At 43.9% G+C, this 26,748-nt stretch overlaps 1 protein-coding gene across 2 annotated transcripts; it reads left to right on the plus strand.

Annotated features, from left to right (window-relative positions):
• The first annotated feature begins 124 nt into the window (after positions 1-124).
• NAB1 (NGFI-A binding protein 1) lies at positions 125-26,748 on the plus strand. 2 transcript variants are annotated; one of them, XM_068407655.1, is made up of 8 exons: positions 125-284; positions 5,960-6,793; positions 12,428-12,561; positions 13,575-13,626; positions 19,071-19,181; positions 21,502-21,643; positions 22,768-22,917; positions 24,046-26,748. In XM_068407655.1, the coding sequence occupies exons 2-8, from the start codon at positions 5,975-5,977 to the stop codon at positions 24,135-24,137; spliced, it is 1,500 nt and encodes a 499-aa protein (XP_068263756.1). In that variant the 5' UTR covers positions 125-284; positions 5,960-5,974; the 3' UTR covers positions 24,138-26,748. The 2 variants fall into 2 exon arrangements, with proteins under 2 accessions (XP_068263756.1, XP_068263757.1); XM_068407656.1 differs by lacking the exon at positions 125-284 and adding an exon at positions 818-974.

Consider the following 26,748-nt stretch of genomic DNA (forward strand, 5'->3'; position numbering starts at 1 on the left):
GCCCGCTCGGCCTCCGCGCACGGAGAGCGCGGCCGCGAAGAGGCGAGCTGCGCGGGGCGGCGGGGCGGCCGCGCGGGCCCCCCCCCCCCCTTCCCGGCGGCAGCGAGGCGGTGGCGGGGACCGGCTCGCCCACCCGCCCCGTCGATGGGAAAGGAGGAGCCTGGGCCGGCGGCGCGCAGGCGGGGGGGGCGCTGGCAGGAACTTCGGCGGGGCTGAGTCTGCGGCGGCGGGACGGCATCGAGGGAAGCCCCGCGCAGCCGGCGGCGGCAGCAGCCTATTGCAGAGTACGTGCGGGACGGGCGGTGGGGCGCGGGGCTGCGGAGCTGGGGCAGCCTGGCCCCGGTCCCGCTCCCGCGGGGGACGGCCGGAAGGAGCGGGCGGGCCGTGCGTGGGTGATTCCCGGAGCAATCCGGCGCGGGGGGGACGGGGGAGTGGGCGGAAAGTACAGAAACGTCCCTGCCGTGTCGGCTGCCGCGGGGGGGCGGCGGGGCGGGACGGGACGGGCGGGGGCGGCGCCCCGGCGGCGGGCGGCCGGCCGGCCCTGCGCGGGGGTACCGGGGGGGGGGGACGGCGCTGTGGTACCGGCCGCCTCCTCCTCCCCCGGCATCGTAGTGCCGTGCCCCTCCGCGGCCTCTCCCCCCCGCCGTCCCCCGCGCAGTGGTTCACCCCCTCCTCCCGCCCCGCGCCGTTGGTGGGACGGGACGGGACGGGACGGGACCGGCTGTCCGCACCCGGTGGCTCCGGGCCGAGGCCGCCCCGCCTGTCCGGCACCCGCGTCCCTCGGTGTAGCCTTCACGGAAAAGCGGCCGCCGGGGAGGCTTCCCGCGGGCAGCCGGCTGCCGGGCCCCGGCTCGGGGGTGTTCCTGTCAGCGGGCTCCGCGGCTGCCAACTCGGTGTCGGGACCGCGGCCCCTCCCGGACTCGCTGCGCCGGGCTCTCCGCGGCCTGCCCGGGGCCGGCGGGCATGCCGGCGCGGTAGGTAACGCTCCCGGGCGGGACGCTGCGCCGAGCGGGTGGGAATCGTGAACTATTGGGACTCTTTTTTTTTTTAATCCTTCCGCGGTTGTTTGTTGCACGTTTCAAGTTTCTTATTAGTTGCAGCGAGATACGCATCTGCGTGTGAACGTGAAACTCGCTTAATGGGTTGTGTTTTGGCACATCTCGGAGCTAGACAGGACTATTTAATTTGCTAAGTCTCGCTGCTGCAGCTACGCGTAATTTTCTCCTGCTAAAAGTCCTTTGGAAACGCTGCGAAAGTGTAATGAATATGCAAAGCAGCCACAGCTCTCAAATCCAAACCCGGTTTGTCTTTAGAGACTTTTCAAAACGCCCAAAGTGATCAAGATATATTATGAAATAATCACTTTTGCCTAAAATACAGGAGTGCGATGTTCCGCGCTTTCTCCTCGTGCGTACTCCTGATTTAATTGGTGACAGCTCAAATATAATTCACCTGAAATTAAAAAAATCTTTAAAACTCCGTCAGGATTGTTCAATTGCTCTTACTTCCAGCGCAGCCTTAAAAAAGCAGGAAAACTCCTAGCAAAGCCCTCACCCCGTGCTTACGTCGCGCAGCTCCCGAGCTTTCCTTCTCCCGGTGCTTCACCCGCACCCCCCACCCGCTCGCTGCAGCCCCTCGCTCCCTCCACCGCCGGGGAACGTGCAGCTCTGAGCCCCGACCAGGCAGGACGGGAAGAAATGGGTGTTTTCCCCTGGTTAAAGATGAGCTGGGCTGCTGCTGCCGCCGGTTGCCTTGATAGAGGGAGCCGGTTGCAGGCATAGTTTGTGATTGCTGCACTGATTGTTTACAAATATTTAGTAGTGCTGTGTGGTGCCTCTGTGGTTTTTGTTTTCCTTTTCTCCTAGGAGTTAATGTTTGCGGTCGGGGTTAAGGTGACATCCAGCGTTTGGAGAGGAGGGCACGGCGTGTGGGGGTGATAGGCTGTGGATGTGGGTGAGGTAATGTGGAACATGAGAACGCGGGGTTGTGGGTTGCAAAGGCTGAGTGAAAACCTGACTTGTGATTTCCTGGTTCTTCCGTGGCCGTGGCAGTATGCGACCTTGCACGTATTTTAAACAGCTTTGTCTGTTACGGGGAATTTCCTAGCTGCTTTGTTTGTTCTGTATGTGAAAAATGTAGAAGGCAGCTGCTCTTCCCTGCGTGTTCCCACACTCCTGACTGGTATGGACGATGAGCGATGAAGGGGGAGAAGTAGCAGCTCAACTGCCATCGCCACGTTCGTTTATTCCTGCAGACCTTCCCATGCCAGCTTCGCTTTCCCATCTTTTGCTGTCATAGGGTTTGCAGTTGGCCGTACCTTAGATCTACCTGCTTGCTCCTAAGGCAGCAGATCGTTCTGGCTAGCTTCTTAGGGTTTGCCAGAGGACGTTACCAGGCTGTTACCCTGCGCCAGGTTTGTTGGGGATCACAGATTAGAAAGTCTAGGACTTCCGAGCAGGCTGTGGAAGAGGGGGAACGCACGTGGTGCCCCAGGGTCTGACCCGAGGTGCTCTCCCTGGTGAGGAGCATACGCCATGCTCCTGGCTGTGAGCTCGTCCCTTGTCTTCTCCTTGCGTAACCTCTTCTCGTGCTCACCCTCTGCCCTAAAAGCATGGTCCCTGTTGCGCTAAGAAATGAGAACAAGAGTGGTGGAAAGCAGTACTTTTTGTCTCTTGGATTCAATTTAAAGGTCACCTGAAAGATGTGTAGCACTGGGACTTGAGTAGGTGCTGAGGCTTTGCCGTAGCCGGAGAGGTAAGCAGCCGGGCAGCAACAGCAGTGCCCCAGGAGAGCGGGAGAGGGGCTTTTTGCAAGGGCAAGTAGTGACAGGACGAGGGGGAATGGTTTTAAACTGAAAGAGGGGAGATTTAGATTAGATATTAGGAAGAAATTCTTTCTTGTGAGGGTGGTGAGACACTGACCCAGGTTGCCCAGAGAAGCTGTGGCTGCCCCCTCCCTGGCCGTGTTCAAGGCCAGGTTGGATGGGGCTTGGAGCAACCTGGTCTAGTGAAAGGTGTCCCTGCCCATGGCAGGGGGGGTGGAACTAGATGATCTTTAAGGTCCCTTCCAACCCAAACCATTCTATGATTCTATGTGTCCTTTGGGTTAACGGTCTCTTCTGATTCCAGCAGTGCTGCGCTGCTTTCTCGCAGACCTTGTTTGTTGCTTGTCCTCCTCCTAAGCCTCGTCTTACTCCTCCAAGTCGACTAGCTTACCTGCTTTCCTGGCTTTGTAGGCTGTGAGCTGAGCCGAACCTGTGGAGCAGACCAGTAAGAGCAGCGTAGCTGGCGGCGTGGTGAAGCTGGCTCGGAAAGGGGAGGGAGCCTTCCCCTTGTAAAGGTGTGGAAATACTTGGGATGTTGTTGAGGTCAGTGCAGAAGGAACTCAGCTTAGTGTGAGGAGAAAAGAGGTCAAAAGGAGGAGTGTTGGAAAATGTCTTCTCTGCAGAACGTGGTAGCAATCTGAAATGGAAAATTTGCGTGGCCCTCTCAGGAGTTACTGTACTAAATTTGGGAAACAGAGTTGGCCTTTAAAGTACAAAACAAAGAGATTTCAGTCTTGCTTTAAATGCAAATCTCAACGCAGTCTGAACTGTGGACTTGCTACTGACGCCTCCATAGTACATATTAATCCAGTTTTATCTGTCATGAGGAGATTTGTTGATTAGAAGCCTCTAGGTAAAGGCTGCTCACGGGCTGTAGCTGCTCTTCCAGCCTGTGGGCTGGAAAAATGAGCTCCGTGCCTTGCCTGGAGCTCTTGGGCTGGGTGTAATTTCACTGCCACCGTCCTCCCAGGGTTCAATTTAGCTCGCTGCACAAAGTCCATTTATGTAGATTTATGTAGATTTTGTGCTAAGATGGATGACTTTCGGGGCGAACGGGTATTGTAACAGTTACATAAGTTAATTTGTGGTATTGATGGTAGAAAGTCAACACCATTTGAAATGGGAAGGTAGGAACAGTTTGCTGAAACGCCACTAAACCATAAGCCGTCAGTTTTGTTTGTCTTGTGTGGAATGGGAGTTTTTATGAAATGGGAGGATTTTTCTAAGAACTTCAGTGAAGTAATGACAATTTTTAAAATACTGAATTATGTACCGTTTAAAGGATCACCTTAAGTGATTTTCCTCATTTTCCTTGTTGCTGCTCACATCTTTTGAGTGTAGACAGTACTTAATTGTTTTCTTGCAATTAACTATTATTTTTGAAAGCTAAACTGTTTTTCTAAAATAAGCAGCTCTTAAATGTTTCCAGTTTCACCCTGAGTTCCAAAGTGTGCAGTTCATTAGCTCTTGAGCTCACCAGCAGTTCCTTGGGGTGGCTGCTCAGACCTCAACGGCTATTGCTGTCTGTTCTGTTTTACAAAGGATGATATGTGCAGCTGGTGGTTTGGGTTTTTTTTTGTATGTTTTGTTTTTTCCAGGGCTTTTCTTCCTGAAGAGATTGTTTGTAGTACGCTGCCACATGAAGTTTCTGTTGGCCTCCTAATTTTGTTTGTCTCTAGTAGAGTTTGATCAAGGTTGTATAGCAAAAGCCTGATCTTTCAGATGCCTCCTGAACAGAAGTTGTGTTCCATTTGTTACATCTGTACATTTATTTTGAGTTGCTGAAGGAAGAGAGCGTATTTTAAAAAAACAATATGCAAAAGTGCACGTTGTAAAAATAAATTTCTGCCTTAGTTTTACTTTTGGTTACCAGTCTCCCAGTGCCCCTAAGCATACATATACTCTTGCATCAGAGTTTTGGGGGGAGTTTTGCATGCTATTAAAATCGTTTCCCCCCAGTGTGTGCAAATTGTTCTGTAAGCGCCGAGTTTTAGGTTACTACTGTGTGTTTTTTAAAGTGCAATGTGATAGTAGAGCCAGAGTAATGTTAGCAGACCAGCTCCGTGTTTTAGTTCTGTTACTTTCCCAACCAACTATAAATTACATGCTTTAGACCTCATCGATTGGTGGTTTGGCTTAATACAGTAATACTGGAAATTATCCGCTTGTAGCTGTGAAAGCCACCGTAGGGTGAAGAGGTGCGTGTGTGCGACCTCAGAATTCTCTGAAGAGTTTATTATTTGCGGGATAACTCTGGATAATGGGTTTTACGAAGCTGAAACTTGGGCAAATGGTTTTTCTGCAGCCATAAGGGTAGAATACTGCTGCAATTGGGCTGTTAGGAGCCCTTAGAGTGCAATTGCTGTGTTGCTGAGTGGTATTTCGTGTCCTAAGTACCAATAACGTGCAGGCCTGTTAGCAAATGGAACGGGCAGGTGAATTTGAAATAATGTTTTTGTACGTGTTGGAATCCATCAGTATTTTTGCTTTGTCTACAGATGTTGCTGCCGTAAGATCAGCAGAGGCATTAGATCCTTTTTATATGAAATGGGGAAAACTGTAGAAGTGCTTGGGTCTGAAACACCCTTTTACTGATCCAGCTTCATTAATCCCCTGGGGCTCTGTGGAGCACTTGTATTCTTTGCTTTCCTTTTACAGTCCTCTACACCGCTATGGGCAAAATGATTTGAAAATTAAGGAGAGTCGAAACTGATGAGCTTTTTTTCTTCAGGGGATCAAGTATTCAGTAATTCTTCGGAGCATTTTGTGATCGTTTTGATCTGAAGATATAAAAGAGAGTCAAGTAGAAGCAGTGAGCAATATTGAATGACATTCTTGGGAACAAACATGAAGTGGGAATGCTGAAAACAAGCTGGCTTCATGTTTGAATCATCTTCTTTGTAGGTGCATCGCAACTATCTGCCGATTTGTTTTTTCACAAATGTTTCCATTAAGTTAACTAGTCAAAAAATAGAGCTGTCGCCCCTTTTTTCATTTCCATATGTGTTCTTATGATGAGAGAAATAAGTCCTGTCCTCTGAGCTGACAGCGTTACGGAAGGATGGGCGGTGGGGGGAACGCGTCTGGACGTTGGCGTTCTGGTCCTCATCATCTCTCTGTTGTTACTCTTTGCAGGTTCTGTCGTCCGTGATGGCGTCAGCTCTACCCAGAACCCTTGGGGAATTGCAGCTGTATCGAATACTACAAAAAGCAAATCTCTTATTCTACTTCGATGCCTTCATTCAGCAGGGCGGTGATGATGTCCAGCAGCTCTGTGAAGCAGGTGAAGAGGAGTTTTTGGAGATAATGGCTCTCGTAGGCATGGCTAGTAAGCCACTCCATGTCCGAAGGCTGCAGAAGGCTTTGAGGGACTGGGTCACAAACCCTGGTCTTTTTAACCAGCCTCTCACCTCCTTACCGGTCAGCAGCATTCCAATATATAAGCTGCCGGAAGGGTCTCCTGCATGGCTGGGGATTTCCTGCAGCAGTTACGAAAGGAACAGCAGCACCAGAGAGCCTCACCTGAAGATTCCCAAATGTGCTGCCACAACGTGCGTGCAAAGCGTGGGCGCAAGCAAATCCGATGTGGTGGGGAGCTTGTCGCTGCAGAGCGGCAGTGAACCGAGACTCTGGCAAGGACACCACACCACAGAGAGCGAACATAGTCTTTCCCCGGCTGACCTTGGCTCTCCAGCTTCACCAAAGGAAAACAGTGAGACCCTGGATGCCGCCGCTGCTCTGTCAGTTGCTGAATGCGTAGAACGTATGGTTCCCTCCCTGCCCAAAAGTGACTCGAATGAAGTCAAGGAGCTACTGAAAACAAATAAGAAACTGGCAAAGATGATTGGTCACATCTTTGAGATGAGCGACGAGGACCCTCACAAAGAGGAGGAGATCAGGAAGTACAGTGCAATATATGGCAGGTTTGACTCGAAAAGAAAGGATGGCAAGCATCTCACCCTCCACGAGGTAAAACACCTTGAGCGACAGTGGGCTTCCTCCCCTGTTCTTACACCTTTTATGAGATGTTCTTCACAGGGTACACGTTCGGTACAGGCACTTCTCTCTGGGTGACAAGAACCATGTGTCTCGCAGGAGCTGTAGGCGGTCCTGCCCTGGGATAGAAATCTCGGCTGCGGTAGAAGTGCCCTTTCTTGGGTGGGTGTGTGCACTGATGACTTCAGCTTGGTGTCATCAGACTGCTCGATCCCTGGTGTGGCCCGTCAGACAGAGGGTTTGAACAGTTTGGCACTGAAGCAGCAAACCAGCATTGCACTGAGTGTGGCCCTTGGCGTTCTAGGCATTCGGCACATTTTCAAAGCAGTCCTGTCTTGGTATTCCCTTGCAGCTTTGAGAGTAGACTGTGTGGAAGATTAGTAACTAAAATGGTTTGTGTCTGGTAACAGGATCACCTGGCTTGGTTACTACCCTCTGCTGTCTTCCCTTACCTCGAGACCCTGCTCTGTAGCTTGTGCCCTCGAGGTAAAAAAGATTCTGCTGATGAGGTCCCTAAACCAGGTGGAGTGGGATTTTTTTTGTGTTTGAATTGGGATGAAGCTTAATTACACAACACGTGGGGTTTTTTGGGCACAGTGGTCTTAAACTGGTGAAGTGAAGTGCAGACTATGCGAGGAGGAAAGGAAAGGACCATCTCCAATATTGATGGGTGACTGTAATTTGAAGGTTTGTCCTTTAATACCTGCGTAGCATCTGTTCCCTCTTGTCCTTAGAAGTCCACGCGGGCCTCCTTCGCTTCTCTTGTGGCGTTCTCGAGGCTCACACTGCATGTGTTGTAACGCAGTAGGTGTGTCTGTGTGGGGAATAGTTCCCTAGTGCCAAAGTACAGTACAAGAGGAGAACAAACATTAATTCAAAGCAGTGCCAAAACACTGTTGATATGAGTGCTGCATCAGCATTTTCACAGTTAACAGTGATTGCAAAATTTCAGTTGGATTTAAAATCTGGCATGTAAGGCTTAGCTCCCAAAAGGAAAAGCAATGTTTGTGTTACAGGAGTGCCAAGAAAACTGTACTGGCTTTAGCCTTTTTTTGGTACGAGAAGTTTTGTAGGTGTGTGATCCATAGACTAGGTTCTCTTTATGCTTCTGGGTAGAAAGGCAGAAGGAAACAAGGCATATTTCTTTACATTTTTGTTTATGTATTTACATTTATAAGGCAACTGCACATCACCAGCGGTGACTTCACTGGGGCTTTTACTACAGACTGGGGAGACGCTTCCAAGGGAACTTGTCAGCACTCAGCCGCCTTTCTGCCACGCGGTTTTGGTTGTGCTGAGTGTTCCCTTACGTGTTTTGTGGCTTTTTGTTGAACACGTATAATCTATGAATTCATCCAGTGTGCAAGAACAAATCTCGTCTTACTCCCCTGAGCTTGTGGAAGTCTCTCCGTAACAGAACAAGTTGCTTATGAGATGGAGGCGGGATTTGAAAGGATTAATTGTGTAGATGCCCCGTGTACGTTGGTGCAGAGACAGGATTTGGAGCGAGGGGGTTCTCCCCACCTGAGGATGGAGGCAGTCAAGGTGTACAACGTGTGCAGCTGTGCGCCTTCCCAGTCTATCTCCGGGATAGCGGCTGCAGAAAATACACTGAAATCTGGGCGGACTCCTCCTAGGATAATGTCCTGGCACCCAGCAGCGTAATGGGAGGTGGGCGCCGGGGGCAGCTTTTGTGTCAGGCGTGTGGTAGCTCAGGAGTGGCTCTGCGAAGCTGGAGGAGTGAACAGTGAGGGGGCAGCTTGAAGGAGCAGGGGAGCAAAGAACTGGAAGAAAGGACGACTGCTCTGCCCTGTTAATATTTTTTAGTACTGCACTACAGATTTTTACTACATCATTGTAAAACCATGTTTAAAAATGGAATGAGAGCATGGTTTGGCTTTAGGAAATATTTCTATCGCTATTATGATTAAGGGCACAAGATCAAAGGAGTATGTGGTTGACTTATGGCTCACTTACGCATGTGGGGCCTCGCTGAGCTTGGTGGGAACTGCGCACATGCAAGCAAGAAGAATTTGCTCATCGTTGGGTTACTGTTTGCTTAAAGAGGCCGGATTGCAAAAAGTTTTGTCTTAAACAGTTTTTTCTCCGTTTCCATTTTAAAGCAGAAAATCTACAAATAGTAGCAATGAGACCATTTTTTTTTGTTTAAAATCTGCTAAACCAGAGTTTGCCTTTTGTAAACTCAACTTCAATGGATTTTTGTTTTTGATGGCTTAATCAATTTGCTGCTCAGAAGGAGGGACCTTGAACAACCAGGGAGGTAAGTTTCTGCTCGTCCAGAGACTGTGTTTCTGCACGTGTTAATACATTCCAAGGCTGTCATTCTGCCTCGCAGTTCAAGGTTTCTCTTTGCAGCTGGCAATGAACAGCTGAATAAACTTCACTACAAATTTAAAAAGCTTAAGTAGTGGTTAGCTTCTTAATGTGCAGATTAGGGTATCTGACTCCTCAAGCAGAGTGGAGTTGCACGCAAATTTAGCTCCAACTTGCTGGAATTATTAGTGGTGAATTACTGAGGATACTCTCTGTTTCGTATGGACACTGGAGTGTCTCAGAGGGCTTGAGCAGCCATTAGAGGCCAGTGAGAGCTGTAGACCCTGAGCTGGTTTGGAAGTGCGTGCTGTTGGGAGGATTATCTGCGTAAGGCACTGATCTAGCATAAAATCTCATGCAGAATCTTTTAAACAAAGAGGTTCCAAAACCAATAAACATGCTGTCCTTAATCCATGCCATTGTCTTGGTATTAGAGTGCTTTTCAAGCACGGAGAGCGCTTTATGTTTAAAGTTGGGCTGGAGGAGAGATGAGTACAAGGCATACCCTTGAACTCGGTGACCCGTGCATGTTTGAGTCAGATTTGTAATTTGCGTGTTAATATTTCGGGGCTTTTCTAGGTACCTATAAAACTGAAAAAAATCCTGTTTAATAGTGTGAGAAACAGGAATAAGAAAGGCAAGTAATAAATTTTGTCTAGCTCAGTCTCTTCTTTTGCTGACTCGCCAAAACTGTAGGGCTTGGTATTTATGTGGTTTTTAGTGGGGGGCTCTATAAATCCCATCAGATGGGAACATACCCTCATCCCACTCCGTAGAGCCTATATGGTTATGTGCTGCTCCGTATCATTAAGGGTTCCAGCAAACAATCTTTACTTTTAGACGTGCAACACTTTCTATCTACAGTATTATGCCTCCTGAAAAGGCAGGAAGCCATGATGTGCTTCAGTGCAGTAAGTCAGGATGTGACCTGAAAGAAGAAACCAGGAAAAACAAACATATATTTGGCTTTTCTCACATATTAGAATAAACAGCGTTTGCCTACAACTACCCAAAGCATTGCCAGCCATTTCAGCTCTTTGCAACCTTTCAATCAGCTCTTTGCAACCTTTCAACACTTTATTGAGAGATAAAAACCATCCAGATTGTTTTCTAAGCATTAGCCCTATTATCCATCCTCTGCAAAGGAATAGCTATCGCTGTTACAGAAATTAATGCCTGCTTTGGGTGGTAATTCTTTCCATCAGTGTTGTATTAATCTTTTATTTTTTTATCTTTTTTTTCGCCTGTTTTTTTTCTGAAAAGATAGACATTGTAGAACAACTGTTCCTGTCTAAGGGCTAATAGTTTGTTGTTTTAGTACATTGTATTATAGGAACATGGTAGCCTACAGAAGTTTCTCAGATTAAACCTAAACTTCCCACCCTTGTACACCTGATCTCCATGAGATATTTTTTTTTTCTGTACAGATACTAAAGGATCAGGCAACATGTCTAGTTTGCCTGTTAAAGACATGTTTGCACTCTGATTAGCATTCAGGCATTGCAGGAAATGCCCTGCTCAGATCAGAGGCTTTTGTGCTAAACACGGGAAAAAATGCTTATGAGATACTAGGAGCAGCAGTTCTGTGTGAGGTTTTACCAGAAACACTGCGTGGCCACAGGCTGCGGAGAGGATCTCAGCTCTTCTGATGCGTGTTTTTGTTTTTTCAACCCCCACGGAGTACAAGTGTCGCATGAGGCAAAATACATTTTTTCTAATTTGGATGGCATCAGGCAGTGCAGCGACGGACAGCACGGTTGTCTGTTGTCCATGTCTTATGACGGCTTCCATCCTTCAGGGATGGAGCGTGCGGCGTCCGGGCGAGCTGCTGGCCTCTGTGATTTAACTCACAGGTAACGTCCTGTGCAGTGGGAGGCAGCGAGGTGAGGGAGCAGGTTTCTTAGCCTTCTCCCGAGAGACACCGTTTCACTGCAGACCTGCTGGTCCATCCTCGGCTTCACCCTCTGTCCGCGTCCATGAAAAGCGCTTCTTGTACGAGCGGCGGTTGTGGCGTCCGAGGTCGCACGTGTGCGGTGCTGCCCATCCCCAGCCACGTCACCCCGTGCGCTGAGCTGCGGCTGCTCTTGGCACTGCCAGATCCGGGCTTGGGCACGGCACATGAATATGCTGTGGCAAACCAAGCTGCTGTGGAACATTCACTAGCCTGGGACACGCACAGAACGTGCTGGTGACAGGAGCAGCAGAGCAGCTGTGCTCATGCGCGAGGAGCCAGACCTGTTCAAAGCAGCTTCATTTCTAGAAATAAAGAGCAGAAGAGTTGTGGGCACTTCGGAAAAAAACCCTGTAGTGTTCTGTAGGCCTCTTGCTGTTATGCCTCATTACCAATGCTGGCTGATCTCCAGCTGGGGAAGAAGGGAAAATGTCTCTTCGGCCCCTGCTTACTGGGGATGGAGCAAGGAATCTCCTCTCCAGCATCTCAGTTTCAGTGTCTCTCATTGCATTAATGATTTTGGTGTTTGTCCGTGCTGTTGATCGTCGGCTTTTCAGACGGCAGCGTTGTTAAGCTGGTACAATTCATGACAGTCTCTCCACTTCCTGTAGGCTCCTGAAGAGCATTGCGAAACCATTTTGAGCCTTAACTTAAGGCTTCCCCCCCCTCTTTATGAAACTGTTGCCAGCAGCAGAGGCCCTAGAAATGTGTCCCGGCAGGCTCAGGAAAACATCCTCAAAACAAGTTACATTTGATTCATGTCCGAAGATAGTCTTCACAAACACGAGGGTGAGAAACATAGCTAAAAAAAGTTAAATCGTTTCTTAAACCATCACCTTCTACAGGATTTGTGCTGTATTCACCAGGGAAAGCCATCTGTACCCACACTGTCAGGGTTTTTTTTTTTTTCTTTTTTCCCCAAGTCCTGGGCATATTGCATTTATAAAAATAGTATTCCCTGTAAACCAGGCTTTGGGAACCAAACACTGTGAACGTTCAGAGCTACTGTTTTACACAGAGATTTAATTAATGCTGGGATGAGGCACAAGTGGCACACGTTGAGAGAGTCTTACAATAACGTTTTACTTGAAAGGATGTTAAATGCACCAACTACATTTACATCTTTTCTCTTCCCAGAAGCTTACCTGGCTTAATAAGGGTATAAATAAACTGAAGAAAACCCCAGGGTTTAGTACACAATTATAGGTAGCTTTACTTGCAGTTGAAATTTTTAATGATTTCGGAAGAACAGGTACTTTTACAAGCACAATGAGTGAGAGCATGCAAAATCCTGAATCCCTGTTTGTGTGTTTAATTTCCAGCTAACAGTTAACGAAGCAGCCGCTCAGCTGTGCGTAAAAGATAACGCGTTGTTGACCAGGAGAGATGAACTCTTCGCGCTAGCTCGGCAAATCTCTCGAGAAGTTACGTACAAGTACACTTACAGGACCACCAAGTAAGGTTTTAATTAACTCGAAGGACCTTTATTTTCAGGGAACTAATCAGTCTGATAGGATTTCTTTTGAAGCACTAGAGACGCTTTCTTCTTGCTCTTTAGCTAGCAAAGTGCTCTTCTGAGGAGGGTGGGAAAATGCTATTTAAGTCGTGAACCTTTCAAACTGCTAAGATTTATCTGTCTTGAATTACCTTTCTATTCACTCTCTAGTTTTCCACATTTTGCGATGATAGTGCATGTGGAGAGGCATCCAGAGGCTGGCATTTCAAGTATTTGAGGCATTTGTGTATTTCAAGGTTCATGTAAATAGGCAGAGTAGCCAAAGCTGCTTAATATATCAATTTTTTTTTTTTTCCATATACAGATTTGGCTTGTTAGTTCCCAGGGAATGAAAAAGATAAGGTCATAGGGAGTGGCTTATGAACTTGCTTTAAAGGAACTGAAGCCAAGTCCTGATTTCAGTTGTTACTGGTCTGTTAAACAAACTGCTGTTATGAAGCAGTAACAAAGGCTTAACAGCTTTTAAATACAATTAAAACTTTAGAATTAATAAATTTGATTGAAATTCTTGAAACTTTCTATATATTTTTAAATGTGAACTCCCTCATGTGTAATGCAATATCCTTTCAAAATACATTTTCCTACACTTCTAGGAGCTTTTTATGGTTTTCCTTTGCTCCCCTTTCTTCCATAGTGATGAATGTAAATATACATCCATTCTGGGTAAGCAGTGCCAAAGGCACTTCTGTAATTCTCTGTGCTCAGGTAGCTTTCCTTCCTGTTCAGAAGAAGAGCATACGAGTCTCTTGACACTTTTGAAAGCAACACAAGGGGCTTGTATTCCTCTACACTTGAGTGACATTTACTGCTATGTCCAAGTGAATTGGAGGCTTTTTCTGTGCACCTCACTTGTTCTTGCCCGATTTTTCTTTTTCCTTGGCTCTGTTTTTCATTATTATTTCTGATGGTCAGGGTTAATGTGCTGTTTACTGACAATGTGTCTTCTCTTCTAGATCTAAATGTGGAGAAAGGGATGAGCTGTCACCAAAGAGAATCAAGATAGAGGTACAGTGCTGTGACTCCTATATTTTGACCTGTGCATGCTAAAATTCGCTTTTGTTTTGAAGGGATCTGTCTTAAGGAAAGTTGTCAGAAAAACATTTGACAGGCAGTTGATGGGTGTGAGAGAGAGGGGAGGAGAACATCACCACTGTCTCTGCAAATGTAAGTGCTTGATGGAGAAACCTGTAGGAGCAGGAGCGAAGAGTAGGATTTGCTTTATGGTGAAGTTACTCTCAGTGTTTAGCCCTCTGAGTGAGTAGGAGGGGGAAGAATGGGACTGACTGAGTTCCTGTGGTGGAATAAGCTCAAGAGCTATAGGAAATGTCTTCCCATAAGATCTCCTGTTTTTAAGTCAGTATGAGGTGGGGTTTTCTTGATTTGCTTGAGTCAGCTTTTGATCGTGTCCAGAACCTAGAGTTCTGGATAAGGATTGATGGCGCAATACTAGTCGTCTCTGACTACGCTATAAATTATAAAACTGAAAAGTCAAAAGCTAACTTAAAGCTGTATTTGTCAACACAAATTGTTGTCCCTGTAGATACTAATTTACAGGTTTTTGTAGTTAGTTTTGTGTAAAAAGCACATGCGTACATGGCTAATGTGTACACCTGCACAAGGTGTTGCTTAGGGAGATGCTGGGAGTTTCTTGTTAGGAGTGCAGGAGCAACATGTATGTAGTTTACCTTTTTCTCCAGTTATCACTGCTGGAAAGTATATTTTAGGCCTTTTAAAAAGTCACTTTTAATAAAAAAATAATAACAATTGAAAAAATTGTAAATATGTATGCCTATATACCTCATAAAAACAGCAGATCTTCCTTTTTCATTTATTTTTTAAACAATTTACTGTTTCACTGTTACGTGGGTATCTAATTCATCCTTAGTGTTGTGGGGTTTTTTAATGGTGCTGTCTACTCCAAAAGGTGTAGGTTAAATGTGCATTAGAATGTGAGCTAGGCCTGAGCTGGATTTGTATGTGACACAGATAAGTGATATATTCTTTAACTGTAGAGGGAAGTTTCAACGTATTGTGGAGTGCGTTTCTCGTATGTAACTCGATCTGTGATGAATGGTGCCCCAACTGTAAGGCTTTCATTTTTTCAGTAGTGTGATGCTTTGTTACCTGTACAAGGGCTTTTCCTGTGCCGCAAACCCCGGGGAGAGCCAGGGTTTTGAAAAGGCAGTTTTGAATAGATACAGAGGAGTTAATCTTTTTTACTGATTTATTTTTTAAGTTCCATCAGTTGTAGCTTGAGTTTATATAATGCAAAATATACAGTGAGGATTTACATGTAGCTTTAATGCTAAGTCAGTGATGTCATTTAGATGTGCTGGGATTTGCTTTGACCTATGCTTGTTCTTTGGTCCAGAAAAAAAGAGTGGAGAAAAACTGCATTAAATGATTTTATCCGCCTTGACCAACAGATTGCAGGATGGTTGCTTGAGTCTCCCCACTTTTGTCCAGTCTAGTCCTAATTTGTAAGAGCTGGTGGGGAGCTGCTGCTCCTTTGCTTGAAGTAGTATTTCACTATTAGCTTTCAGCATTAGGGAGTTTTTCCTTCATTCAGTAATAACTGATGATGAACAACTGTCTAAAATGACACACTGCCAGGGAGGTGCTTGTTTCCACAGGATCTTCATTGAAAGAAATAGTGAAGTTAAAATCCTGAAAGATACAGGCTGAAACTTTAGATTTTTTGGAGAGCAGGAAATTTGGACAGCCTTAGGGGACATGCATTCTCTTATTTTCTGCGTGGTGATATCTTAAAGAGTCTGAAAGGCCTGTTGTCTCCAGCTCAGTAATTCCCAGAAAGGATGTTTACTTGGTTTTCTTTTTATCAAAAATTACCAGTCATATTTTAAAATGCTTGTGAAAATTTCATGTCCTAACTGTGCAAATGGCTATTTCAGAAATAGGACTTTCTTCCAAAATAAGAAATTGAAAATTAAACTGAATAATCTTTTATTTGATAGCATAGCATTAATAATTATGAAATGACCAGTGTTGTTATCAGCATAAATTGTCTTTTCCCTTACAAGTTTGGGACTCTTCCAAGGAGTAAACCATTACTTCACTGCAGTACTGTTACACTGCAAATCGTGGACTTTTCTTCAAAGACACATTAAAAAAAAATGCAGTATTGCACAGTAGATCACTTTTACGTGGGATGTTTCAGGTTCTCAGGGCTTGCATTTTGCAAAAAAAAAAAAAAAGGTTCTTTTTTAGTAGTATGTTTGGGGATTTTGTGGGGTGTTTTGTTTGTTTTTAGAAAGGTAGAGAATGTTTTTAGAAAGGTAGAAAAATGAAAAAGGTAGCAAATGCTGCAGATTTTTCCTTTTGTTCTGGGTGAGAATTCTTTATCCTGTTTTTAAAGTTGTAATGCTTCATTGTGGCTTGATTAGCTTGCTATCATGCTAATACCATGCAGAGGATCTGAACATGGGTGATATTTTTGTTGTTGTGACTAGCTGTCTTTTTTTTTCTTTTCTTTTTGTTCTTTTTTTTTTTGGTAAAGGTCATTTTGCCTTTCTGTTTCAAGGCTGGACTGTGTATTTTGATTCACCATTCCTTTACCCATTAGTCATCAATATCTCCGCAAAGTGTGGTCTAAGATACTAGTGCTTGAATTTAGAAAGACTTCACGCCTTGTTTGCATAGTGTAAAAGAGTACTTAAAAAAAAAAAGATGAGTTAATTTCCTGAAATTTAATAACACTTTAAAAAACCTCCAGAGAGACTCTGAAGGTCAGCCCAGAGCAGAGCTGCGCGTGCGAGCTGCAACGTTGAGTTACAGCCACCGTTGTAAATTTATCCTCTTCAGGAATATGAAACTCACACAAGCATTACAAAGAAACAATATGCCATGAATTACATCAAATTACCTGTAAAAGCCTTTCTCTCCCCCTGCGAGCTCTCCCCCTCTTATTCGTAGAGTGGGTGGGCGAGCTGTGGGAGGGAAGTGTGGAGAGGAGAAGGGAAAAAATTCCAGGCGAATGACAGACTAAACGTGTGGAAAGAGGGAATGGAGTGAGTTGGGATTTGGAAGCAGGTTATAAAAAGGGGGTTGTAGCTCCTAAATCTGCTCTGCAGAAAGAGCAGGACAGACGAATAGGGATGGAAGCGGCGCATCCTCCTGCGGAGCGAGTATCCCTCCTGCATAGCTGTTGTGGGGTGGGGACATCCCTTATGTTGTTGTCTTCCATGACTCGGTACCAGCACCGCTCAAAGCGGTGAGCTGTTGTGGCACCAGCTTGGAAAGCAAAGCAGAGCAAGTCTCAGGTATGTCATGCAGAAGGCACGGAGGGCGAGGCTACTCGACACTGCTTCAGGGTTGGTGAGGTTCCCCTCCAGAGACGGTGTGAACAGCCACGAGAGCAAAGAAAGAGAGTTTTTAAAACGTTCTTGCTGTCTGTGGTATAAAGGAGTTGTTCGGTGTGTCAGCGGCTCCATTCAGCTGAACGGGAGGAGCGGGGGGGGCTTGCGAAAGCTCATTTCACGAAGCTCGGTGGGAGGCGGGGGGCGCAGGCAGGAAGACCTGAGCGGGGGCTGCAGGGAAACGTCTTCCCTTGGTGCCTGCATGGGCAGGGGGAGAGGAGAGAAAAGGCCCACCTCCAGCCTGCTGAGAAGGTGGAAGAGAAAACCAGTCGAAGTGTGGGATTTGCGTTTTTCACAAAAACAGCACAAGCGGTGGAAGCTGCTGTTTGCGTAGGAAAAATGTCATTAGAGGGAGCGAAAAAGCACATGTGGGACTGAGAACATCTACTGCGCGGAGCCGCTTGGAGAACAACGGAGCAGCGGCGTGGCAGGACAGGCACGTGGCACCGCGTGCAGCGGGCCCAGCCGCTCCTCGGCAGCCCTCACCGACGGGGCGGCGGGGAAGGGCACCCAGCACCGCGTCCTCGTCCGAGCGTTGTCTGCGTGACTGATGGGTGACAGTCACGGCAATGGGCAGCCGGGCTCACTTTTGGGAAACAGCCTTTGGTTTTGTATTGGCAAGTGATCACAGATAGGTTATGAAGAGCCGCGTTACCTGTTTTGTGGCAAAAATAGGATCCTGAGTGAGAGGTTTTTGTGTATTGAGTGTTTCATCTTCCTACACGTAATCATTCTCCTCTCCCAAACAAATTCAATAGCTATGAAAATGGTCAGTGCTTATGGAAATGCACTGCAAAGCCTTTGTTTGTAGCGGATGAGGTTTTGTGGCAATTTACCTGGTTATGAAATTTTGCATACCCATCATGTTTATTCTTAACCTGAGGGAGTACGTTGGGTGGATAAAAGCAGTATGCAATGTTCAGACAGATAATGGGTTTTTTTCCTTCCTGGGTGTAAAGAACAGCTTTATTTGCGTTAAGTTGCACTGAGGGTCTGGCCACCTGACGTGGGTCTGACCATGACCACACAGATCAGTGGGCAGCCTGCCGACGGCATGGACCTTGTAGTCCTTCCCCTGTGGTTTTTCTGAAAGATGGCTTTTCTTGTTCTTGGGCAATAACCCGTTTGTTCAGCTGTTGTCAAAAATGTTATTATTTACATGCATGTGCCTCCAGAATCCACAAGGAAAATGCCTTTTTTGGCATATTTCTGATGCCTGGGTCTACAGATCCTCGGTGACGGATGTCACTGTCTTCAGGTTTGGGTCTGTCTGAAGATCTCTAGCTTCCTCTCACATTTTAGCAGTCTCACCTATACTGTGTTTTTGTGAACATTTCTGGATATTCCTCTGTTTTACACGAGCTTTCCTTTTATAATGCCGAGCAGCATAAATTTCTCATTTTGAACCCTTGCTTCGATGATTAATTTTTTAATGGAGTCTGGCAGGCTTTCACAGGAACTTTATTTTCTTTATTGGTACATATGCAAACTGCAAAAGAGATTTGCATGTCATAACCATTTGCGACTGAAAGAAGTTTTTTGCTATCCTACTTTTAAAATGGTGATATTTCATTTTGTGATACTAGTATAGGTTCTGTACTTCGAGTTTTTGGAGGCTTCACTCAGTTTCTCGAGGTTAGTATATCCAGCTGCTGTGCCTTAGTCCTGACTACATATAAACTTGATTTCTGAAGAATCTCCAAAGCTGCTGTGTGTAATGAGTGACAGAAACCATAGACCTAAATCTGCCTGGCAAGGTTGAGTGTAAGCTAGTTTAATGTCAGTGAGGACAGTAGTCTGGGTTCACCTGAAACTGTGAGAGATGATATGATTGCCTATGTATGCCATTTTAGATACATAGCAGTTGTTGTAGAGGGGCTGTGTGTGTTTTATACATAAATGAAGTAGGTAGCATGAACGTGTAACTTCCAGTCCAGAATCTTCACAGTAGTTCAGGAATGTGGGTTTTGTTGATGTTTTGTTTTTTTTTTTTTCTTTTGAGTATACAGAGAGGGTGAAGAAAAATCTATAACATGTCCCTCTTGGTGTTTGCTTTCTTCTTATGCTCAATAGGATGGTTATCCTGATTTCCAGGACACAGTCCAGACGCTCTATCAGCAAGAGAAAATGCCACTTGCGTTGGCTAAAGGAAAGAGTGAAGACTCAGCAGCTCTTAATTCGCAGGTAAACCAACTACACAACACTCTGAATAATACTGGCCGTGTCCTTGTAGGTTGATTTTGATGTACTGTTTTGATGACTAAAGTAATAACCTTCAATTTTCAAAGGCTACCTAGCTTAGCTGTGGTTGCATCATTCTTAATTTGGGTTTACCTTCTGAAACTGTTCTGACACGGTGCTACAGCTTTACCTTTGTTCGTTCCAAGGAGGTAAGATCTAGTGTAGCAGGCTTGAAAATACGTGATTGCCTGTTGGGAGCAAGTCGGGTACTATTGGTACAGTATGTGCTGTGTTACTTGTGTTATTAGCTATAAATGGCAAGTTCAAGTTACTGAGCCTAGAGGAACAGAGTAGGCGATCTCGGAGTCCTCAGTTCTGACATTTCTTGTAAGAAGAAGGGCCAATGTATTTAGGAAATAGTGAACCTCTGGATCCAGGAGGATAAATTGCCTTTCTAAATAACATCTAGCCTGGTGGAAGTGCAGTGCTTTTGAGTATCCAGAAAGCTCTTTATAAATGAAGACAGGTTTCCGATTCTTTCTTTGTCTTTTCTGTAGTATATCCCAGCCTTGAAGCAAAATACACATTTCCTGTTGCCAGTTGTTGCCAAGGAGGGATTTCATGCTAGGCTGCAACAAATTTATTTTGTATAGCTGATCTAGGCAAATGTAATCACCGAATTTTCACATAAGATTACATTTAGGAGTTACACGCCTGTTTTCTGAGACTAGATGTGTTACCCTGTCTTTTACTGTCTTGTCTTGAAAAGTAGTGTACAGTCACGCAAATCTGTTCATTCTGGTACATCAACAAGCAATTATGCTACATGGTCTGATGTCACGTGATTAATTTAACTTGATTTCTGTAAGCTTATTTTCATCTTCCATATGCTTTAGAGTTTTCATTGGTCACTGCTACATAACAATGGACTAGAGATTTATTTTAAGCTTAAATATATTTGCAGCTCTACAGGTTTTTTTATGGTGATCAAAAACATCATTGCAGTTTAAAATACTTTCTGTTTTTATCCCAACAAAGATGGCATGAGTGAGAAATGTTTTCTTCTTTTAAAAAATCGTTTTACAGTTCAGAAATTTTAACAGGAGTGACAGAATAGCAAAGTTCAATTTGAAGTAAACTATTTGAAAATATTTTCTTTTGTTACCTACCTCCCAACACCAAGCTGGAGCTATCAGCGTTCTTCTGCAGAACCTGATGAGCTCTAAGCCAGAGTAAGTAAATATCGGTCATGTCATTACCCTGCTGTCAGGGTCATCACTGTGGTGGAGAAGCTCAGATTTTGCTGGTCTGTTATGCTGTCATTGTGTTTGTAAAGTGTTGAACTATGCTGAGGAAGCAGACTTTTGTGGGAAGTCAAGGCTTTCATCATCTCCCAAGAAGAGTTAAGCGCTGTGCAATTAATAGGCCTCTACTAGTTGAAACAGTTATGGCATTACCTGAAGAAATTAATCTTCTCCTCTGAATCGTGGATGTTAAGTTTGTACACTTTCTGTTCTTATGTGCATTGTGGCTCTTCTAAATCAACTTTCTTGACTTGTAACTTGCTTTTTATTTTTGCAAGGTGCTTATTTACATTCTTGAGAACAAGATTATATTTAAAGTTAGAATTCTCTTGGCATTAAAGTCAATGACAAACATTCAGACGCTGTTTCCTCCCACATTGCACTGCATTGTTTAATTTCACTCTCTAGAGGTGTATAGGTCTTGTTCTTCTTCTAGACAGACATTTCACACCTTTATCCCCCACAAACATACTGTCATCCTACACGTTCAGAATGGCAGATTTTTAAGCTTGTGTAGCGCTGTTTCCTAAAATAAAGATTCCAAGATGTCTGGTGAAATCTTGGCGTAAGTTTTTAGCAGATGTTGCCATTGCTCTTGGAATACTTCGTGAAGACATATATTTGAACAGAGCTAACTGGATAATTAAGACATTATTTTTTGGTTTCCTTGAGATTCTCTTCACGTAACCTGCAGTCCTAAAGTGGAGAAAGTGATTTTTGTGTGTTGTCGAAGAACAGAATTTAACGTTTCATTTTTGCATGGATGAACTAGACCAACTTGCATTTTAAGTATCCTTGAGTGACTCAGATGTACAGTATGAAAATCTTCATGGGTGCAAAAATATTTTGTTTGCTTGATAGTTTTGAAGAAACTGTAAAGTACACAGCTGTACATATGAGTCAACAAAAACCTATATCTAGGCTGTTAGTCTTATCATCTGATATTGTTTTTTTCCCTATGTTTTGACTCACTATATGTATGTATATAGAGAGAAATATTCTTTTTGCTTTATTTGCAGTCGGAAAAGGTGATGGCAAAACAAATGGAGTTTCTTTGCAACCAGGCTGCGTTAGAGAGACGTCTTTCCACAGGGTGTTACAGACAAAACTCGGAAGAGCACAGCCCCAATGGCATGTCATTAGATAATGCTGATGGACAAGGTATGGTAGCTTCCAGGCATGGTGTTGCTGCCAGCAAATACATTTGATGTTATGCAACCTTTGTCAGTGGTGTTATTTATCTAGTATAGAACACTGAGTACTGAATGGACAAGACAAGATCTCTGCCCTGCAGTGCTTATAGTCTAAATAATGCAATCATCAGATGTACAGTCAGATTCTGCTCTGTCACTCTAATGTATCTGGGCAAACTGCTTTCCCTATGGATAACGTGGGGAGGGAAGAAGGTAGGGTGCACTGCTCTCTTTGAGGGCAGAACTTGGCTCTAGCTTTATCCTAAGTTTTGCAAATAGAGCAGAATGTTGCATTTCATGAGTGTTCTTGCTTTGTGGAAATTGAAAGTGAAGCAGATAATGTAGTTGGTACCCCTTTTTGTTTACCTGTTTGTTCAGTCTAGGAACAAAACCTGAGACACTGGCTATGTAAATTACTTAGAACTAAGCAGATTCTAATGGTGTTCTTAGTAGCTTGTTATTCTTCAAAAAGCTTACAGTTTTGTGGTTCTCTCTTTGATTTACCAACTGGCTACTCCTTAGCTTGAATTAATTTTAGGAGTGTTTGTTTTGTTCCAGCGCTTTCTGTTTGGATTTCTTTTTTTACTGTTGTGAAATGAGACAAAATGTTATAAACACAAGAAATACAACCAGAAGTTCTTGTATCTGTTTTTTAAGAGCTGGTTTGTTTAAGGGAGGGGGGAAGAGAAGCAGTAGAGGGAGAAACTGAGGGAATTGATATAAGTAAGCATTAAAACATAGGTTTTCATTTGTGTGTGTTGGTCAAGCAATGTGATACACAAGTATATAGGAAGAATTAGGGGTGTGGATCCAGCTCTTCTTGATAGTGGAAGCTTCTTTATACCATTTATCCATTGTGCAGTGGGAGCGGGAATTTTTAGGATCTCAAAGGGATTGTGCAGTAGGACAGGAATTTTTAGGATCTCAAAGGGGTTTTTTTAGCAGAATAAGAGAGGGGTTTTTTTGTTTGGAATTTAGCTGGAATTTAGGATGCATTTTGCTGATAGAATTAGTATGTCTTTATGTCTCTACCTGTTTTTTAATAGTGCTTTGCTTTTAATGCATCGATGTTTCACTGTGAACAACTTCCAGGTGAAAGGCCGCTGAATCTCCGAATGCCAAATCTGCCAAGTAGACAGTTGCAGCACATTTCACTTGATGGAGAGCAGCATGTTGGAAAACCTCTGTGCAGTGATTTGATCCGGCTTTACCCCAGCAGTGAGGCAAAGTCTCAGTCCTCGGGTTAGTGCTGTCCCTTGTAAATTACCCACCGTTTTTTAAAAGCCTGTGATGAACTTACTAATATGTGATGTCTCTGAGGGAAGAAGCAAGTAGCTCAGCCTGGCATGTTTTGTGTGTAACCTTTTAATCAAGGCTTTGGACCAAACTTCAAGAGGAGTGTTACTTGCTAATCTAGAATCAGCTGGAATATTGTTTGGGAAAAGCTTAGAGGATGCAGTAAGAGGGTTCAGATAAGCAAGTTCTGGCATGTGTCTGTCCTCAGAGAGCGGTATTGACCCAGACTACTGCTGTTAAATACTGATGTTGCTGTCATTGTAACGCAGCTCGATTATAACGTGGCTTTGCTCTGTATAAAGGGATCAGACTTTTTATAAAAAGCCTTTTATTCTGGTTTATAAGGACCTAGCGCTGTTTGCGTACTGTGAACCGAATCATGCAGTCAGTCTTTTGAACTGAGTTTCCCATTCACTGACTTCTGCTCACTGGCAATCTCATCATTTACCTCTGGCATTGGGAGAAATTCTGAGTTTGATAGAAGAGAGGAAGAATCCTTTGTGAAACCTATGTGGGTGGTTTCAGTTGAGTGCTCGGCGCACTGAGGTAAAGCCAGGAATTCTTGAGACACTCGCAACTTTAGGAATAATAATAAAATCCCACCTGAGTTTGGAAGATGCAATGGGAAAGAGGTTATTTGAAAGGCAAGCTGCAAAAGTAGTTGTTTTGAAGACTGGGCAGAACCTTGCATCTTCCACTTCGGTGTATTGCAATCTTAGCTCACCTTTGTTGCAGTTTGTCCCAATTCCAGTGATAGTTCACTTAGTGAAATTTCTAGCTGGGGATTTTTACCAGTTCCCTTTCAAAATGCAAGTGAAGAGTGTATCTCCACTAAGCCCTGCTCCTGGAGAGAATTAAGTCTGTGGTGATTACTCTGTCATCACTGCAGTGTAACTGAGGTGGTTCTAACCCAGCTAGGTTAAAGCCCAGCAGGAGGAGGCAGAATTTATTGCTTTAGCTGTAAGTATGATATGGTTCATGGACCTTTTTATTGAATTAAGAACAGAATATATTTGTTTCCAAGCAGTGTTTTTAACATCTTTTTTTTTTTTCCCCTTTCTTTTCTTAATGCAGAAGGCCTTGGTATTTTAAAGGATTTTCCTCATTCGGCTTTTAACAACATAGAAAGGAAGGTCATAAAAACAGAACCTGAAGACACAAGATAGTCATTCTGCTCTGGAAAAAGGTGTCATAGTAAAGAATGAAACTTCACAAGAGAGAAAAAAAAAAACCAGCCTTAATAACCAGTGTTGCCTCATTCAAATAAGAGATTTCAATAGCCAAAGCCTAAGAACTGGTACAGTAATCTGTGGAAGCAGGAAAGCAAGAGACACTGCAAACTAAAACAGTAATACAGGTGGATAAACATTCCTGTAAAAGTGGGTTTATAACGTGGGAAGATTCACAAATTAATATTGTGGGTCTTCATTATTTAAGAATGTATTATGTATTTGTATAACTTATCAAAGTAAATCTAGATGTCGGGACGTGTATTGAGTCCAGTAGATGTGGCTACAGTTCATTTTACTTGAAATTTCAATGTCTACTTTAAGTGTACCTAGCGTAGATATGGTTGTTAAACATTTGAATTAAAAATCCTTGGAGAATTAGGAATGCGAACCTCGTGACACAATTAACAGCAAGTTTGCAACAATATTTGTAGAAAAAAAAGGAAAAACGCATAAAATATTTCATGGTTTAAAATGTTATGTGGATATAGCATTTGGTAGACCTAGACCCTGATTCTGTATTATAGCGGACGTACTTGACACTTAACTATCGTTACATCACTTTCAATGGTTTCAGCAGCCTTCGTGTAACACACTTTTAGCATAATACCTACCTACAGTTCAGGAGTGTAGAAAATGCCAGTTTAGAGTATGGAAGAGTCCATATGGTTGGCTCCCATTTCGTTGGGAAAAACTACGGTTTGATATACTGTACAATTACTAAAATCTCATTTGGTAGGAAACCCAAGAGACCAAGTAGCATGGACAGGGCTGCAAAAATTGTGGTTCAGACCATTACAACTTTTTGGACTTCTCTGTGGATCTTTAAAAAAAAGAAAAAAAATGCATCCTAGTTGTGGCAAAGATGAAATATGATGCAGGATTTATGCATCGGTGTAAAAGTTTGCACTTGATATCCAGAAACCATAAGATTTTGGAGGAGAGAAACAAGGAGTTGTGTCTTTAGCATGTGACTCCTTATTAAGTGCTGTCCAGCCCACATGATTCTATGAATATACCGTATACTGCATACAGTATGCCAATACGTTTCTTTATATATGTGATTAATGAACATCTGTATTCTTTATTTATTTGACAGTTTTTATTTTTTGTACATTTTCACTTTTGCAGATGTCATTTTATCTAAGGAGAAATAGTCGGCATATAACTTTGGGATTTACCATGGTGTGTTTGTGTGCATCCATTTTTCCTCTGCGCAGCTCCCTCAATAAGAGTTGCTTCCCTGCAGTCAAAGTAGTTATATGCCTTTAGTGTTTGCATACGGTTTTTGCCTACAACATGTTCTGGAGGGGAAGGGGAGGGCTGAAGAAAGTAAGTTACCATGCCAGTGGGTAAACTTCCATATTCAGGTGTGCACTTCATGTCTGCAGTTCGCTCTGTGTCATAGATGTGTATTAACGATTCAGTCGCAGTCCATGTTGTACTGAAACGGTCAGCAAAATGTGAGCTGAAATGTCTACACTGCAGTCTCTTATCACTGTAAACATATCTAATTATTTTATCACTTTTGATTTGTGGAACAAAGCTTTATAGTAGAAACACCAGTAAACAACTTTTTATACTATTAAAATGTTTGGGTTTTTTTAAAAAAATGTTTCTTGAACTGTATGGTACTGTTTCACTTACTGAAGTATCTTACTTTAAGCAATGGAGTTCGCAGCTTTGCTGTTAGAAATAAGAGGTTGAACGTGTAGTTGTGTTTCCTCTTTCCTGTTGTGTGAGCTAGTAATACGGATAAGATGTTTCTTCAGTTTGTAACGTTAGCCGGTGCTCTGGTTAGGATATGAGTAGCTTTCATGAGACGTGTGGAACTTGTTAAAGGACAGCTTAAGGTTTGAACTGTACAGCTTGAGTGGTAGAAGGTACCAAGCAACAAGACTTTAGAGATGCAGGAAATGTTCTGGTTTTTTCAACATTTGGCACGATCAAAAGTTGTGTGTGGATCACAGAAGAAGCTCTTAAGCTTGCTGGTCTCTTCGATTAAAGTGAGAGGAAGGAAAAAGAACTTGCTAAGCAGCACGCTGTCTCAGTTGAGTCCAGAATTTATTTTGTAAACACTAATGTATTAAATTTGCTATAAATTAAAGTATATAACAGTTATATTTTTGAGTTGTAAATACAGTACTTCGTGTCACAACCGGTTGGTTATCTCTAGAATGATATTTCAGTTTATAGTCCAACAGGCCATTTCAGTCTCAATAAGCTGGAAGCGATTTTTTTTACTGGTTTGCAGCTGTATGACTTTTTTTTTTAACCTGGGGGGTGGGAGGTGGGAGTTACATTCCGAGATTGCACATACATTTGGTAATAGCAAATATTCAAGCGTTGGTCTTTCCATGACAAAGGTCTTGGTGGACTGCGACTTGGCTAGCCTCTGGAGTTGCAGGTGAAGGCTTGCCCTCATCTGCTCTTGAAGGGTTGCTAGATTCAGGGTACTCTGGATCAAAGGCCAGCCCTGCAAATGATGCCTGTTCTTATTCACATGTTTATATTGTTGCTTACAAAATAAAATTCACCGTGAGAACTC

This window comes from Nyctibius grandis, chromosome 9 (genome assembly GCF_013368605.1).
Source record: "Nyctibius grandis isolate bNycGra1 chromosome 9, bNycGra1.pri, whole genome shotgun sequence".
Lineage (NCBI taxonomy): Eukaryota > Metazoa > Chordata > Aves > Nyctibiiformes > Nyctibiidae > Nyctibius > Nyctibius grandis.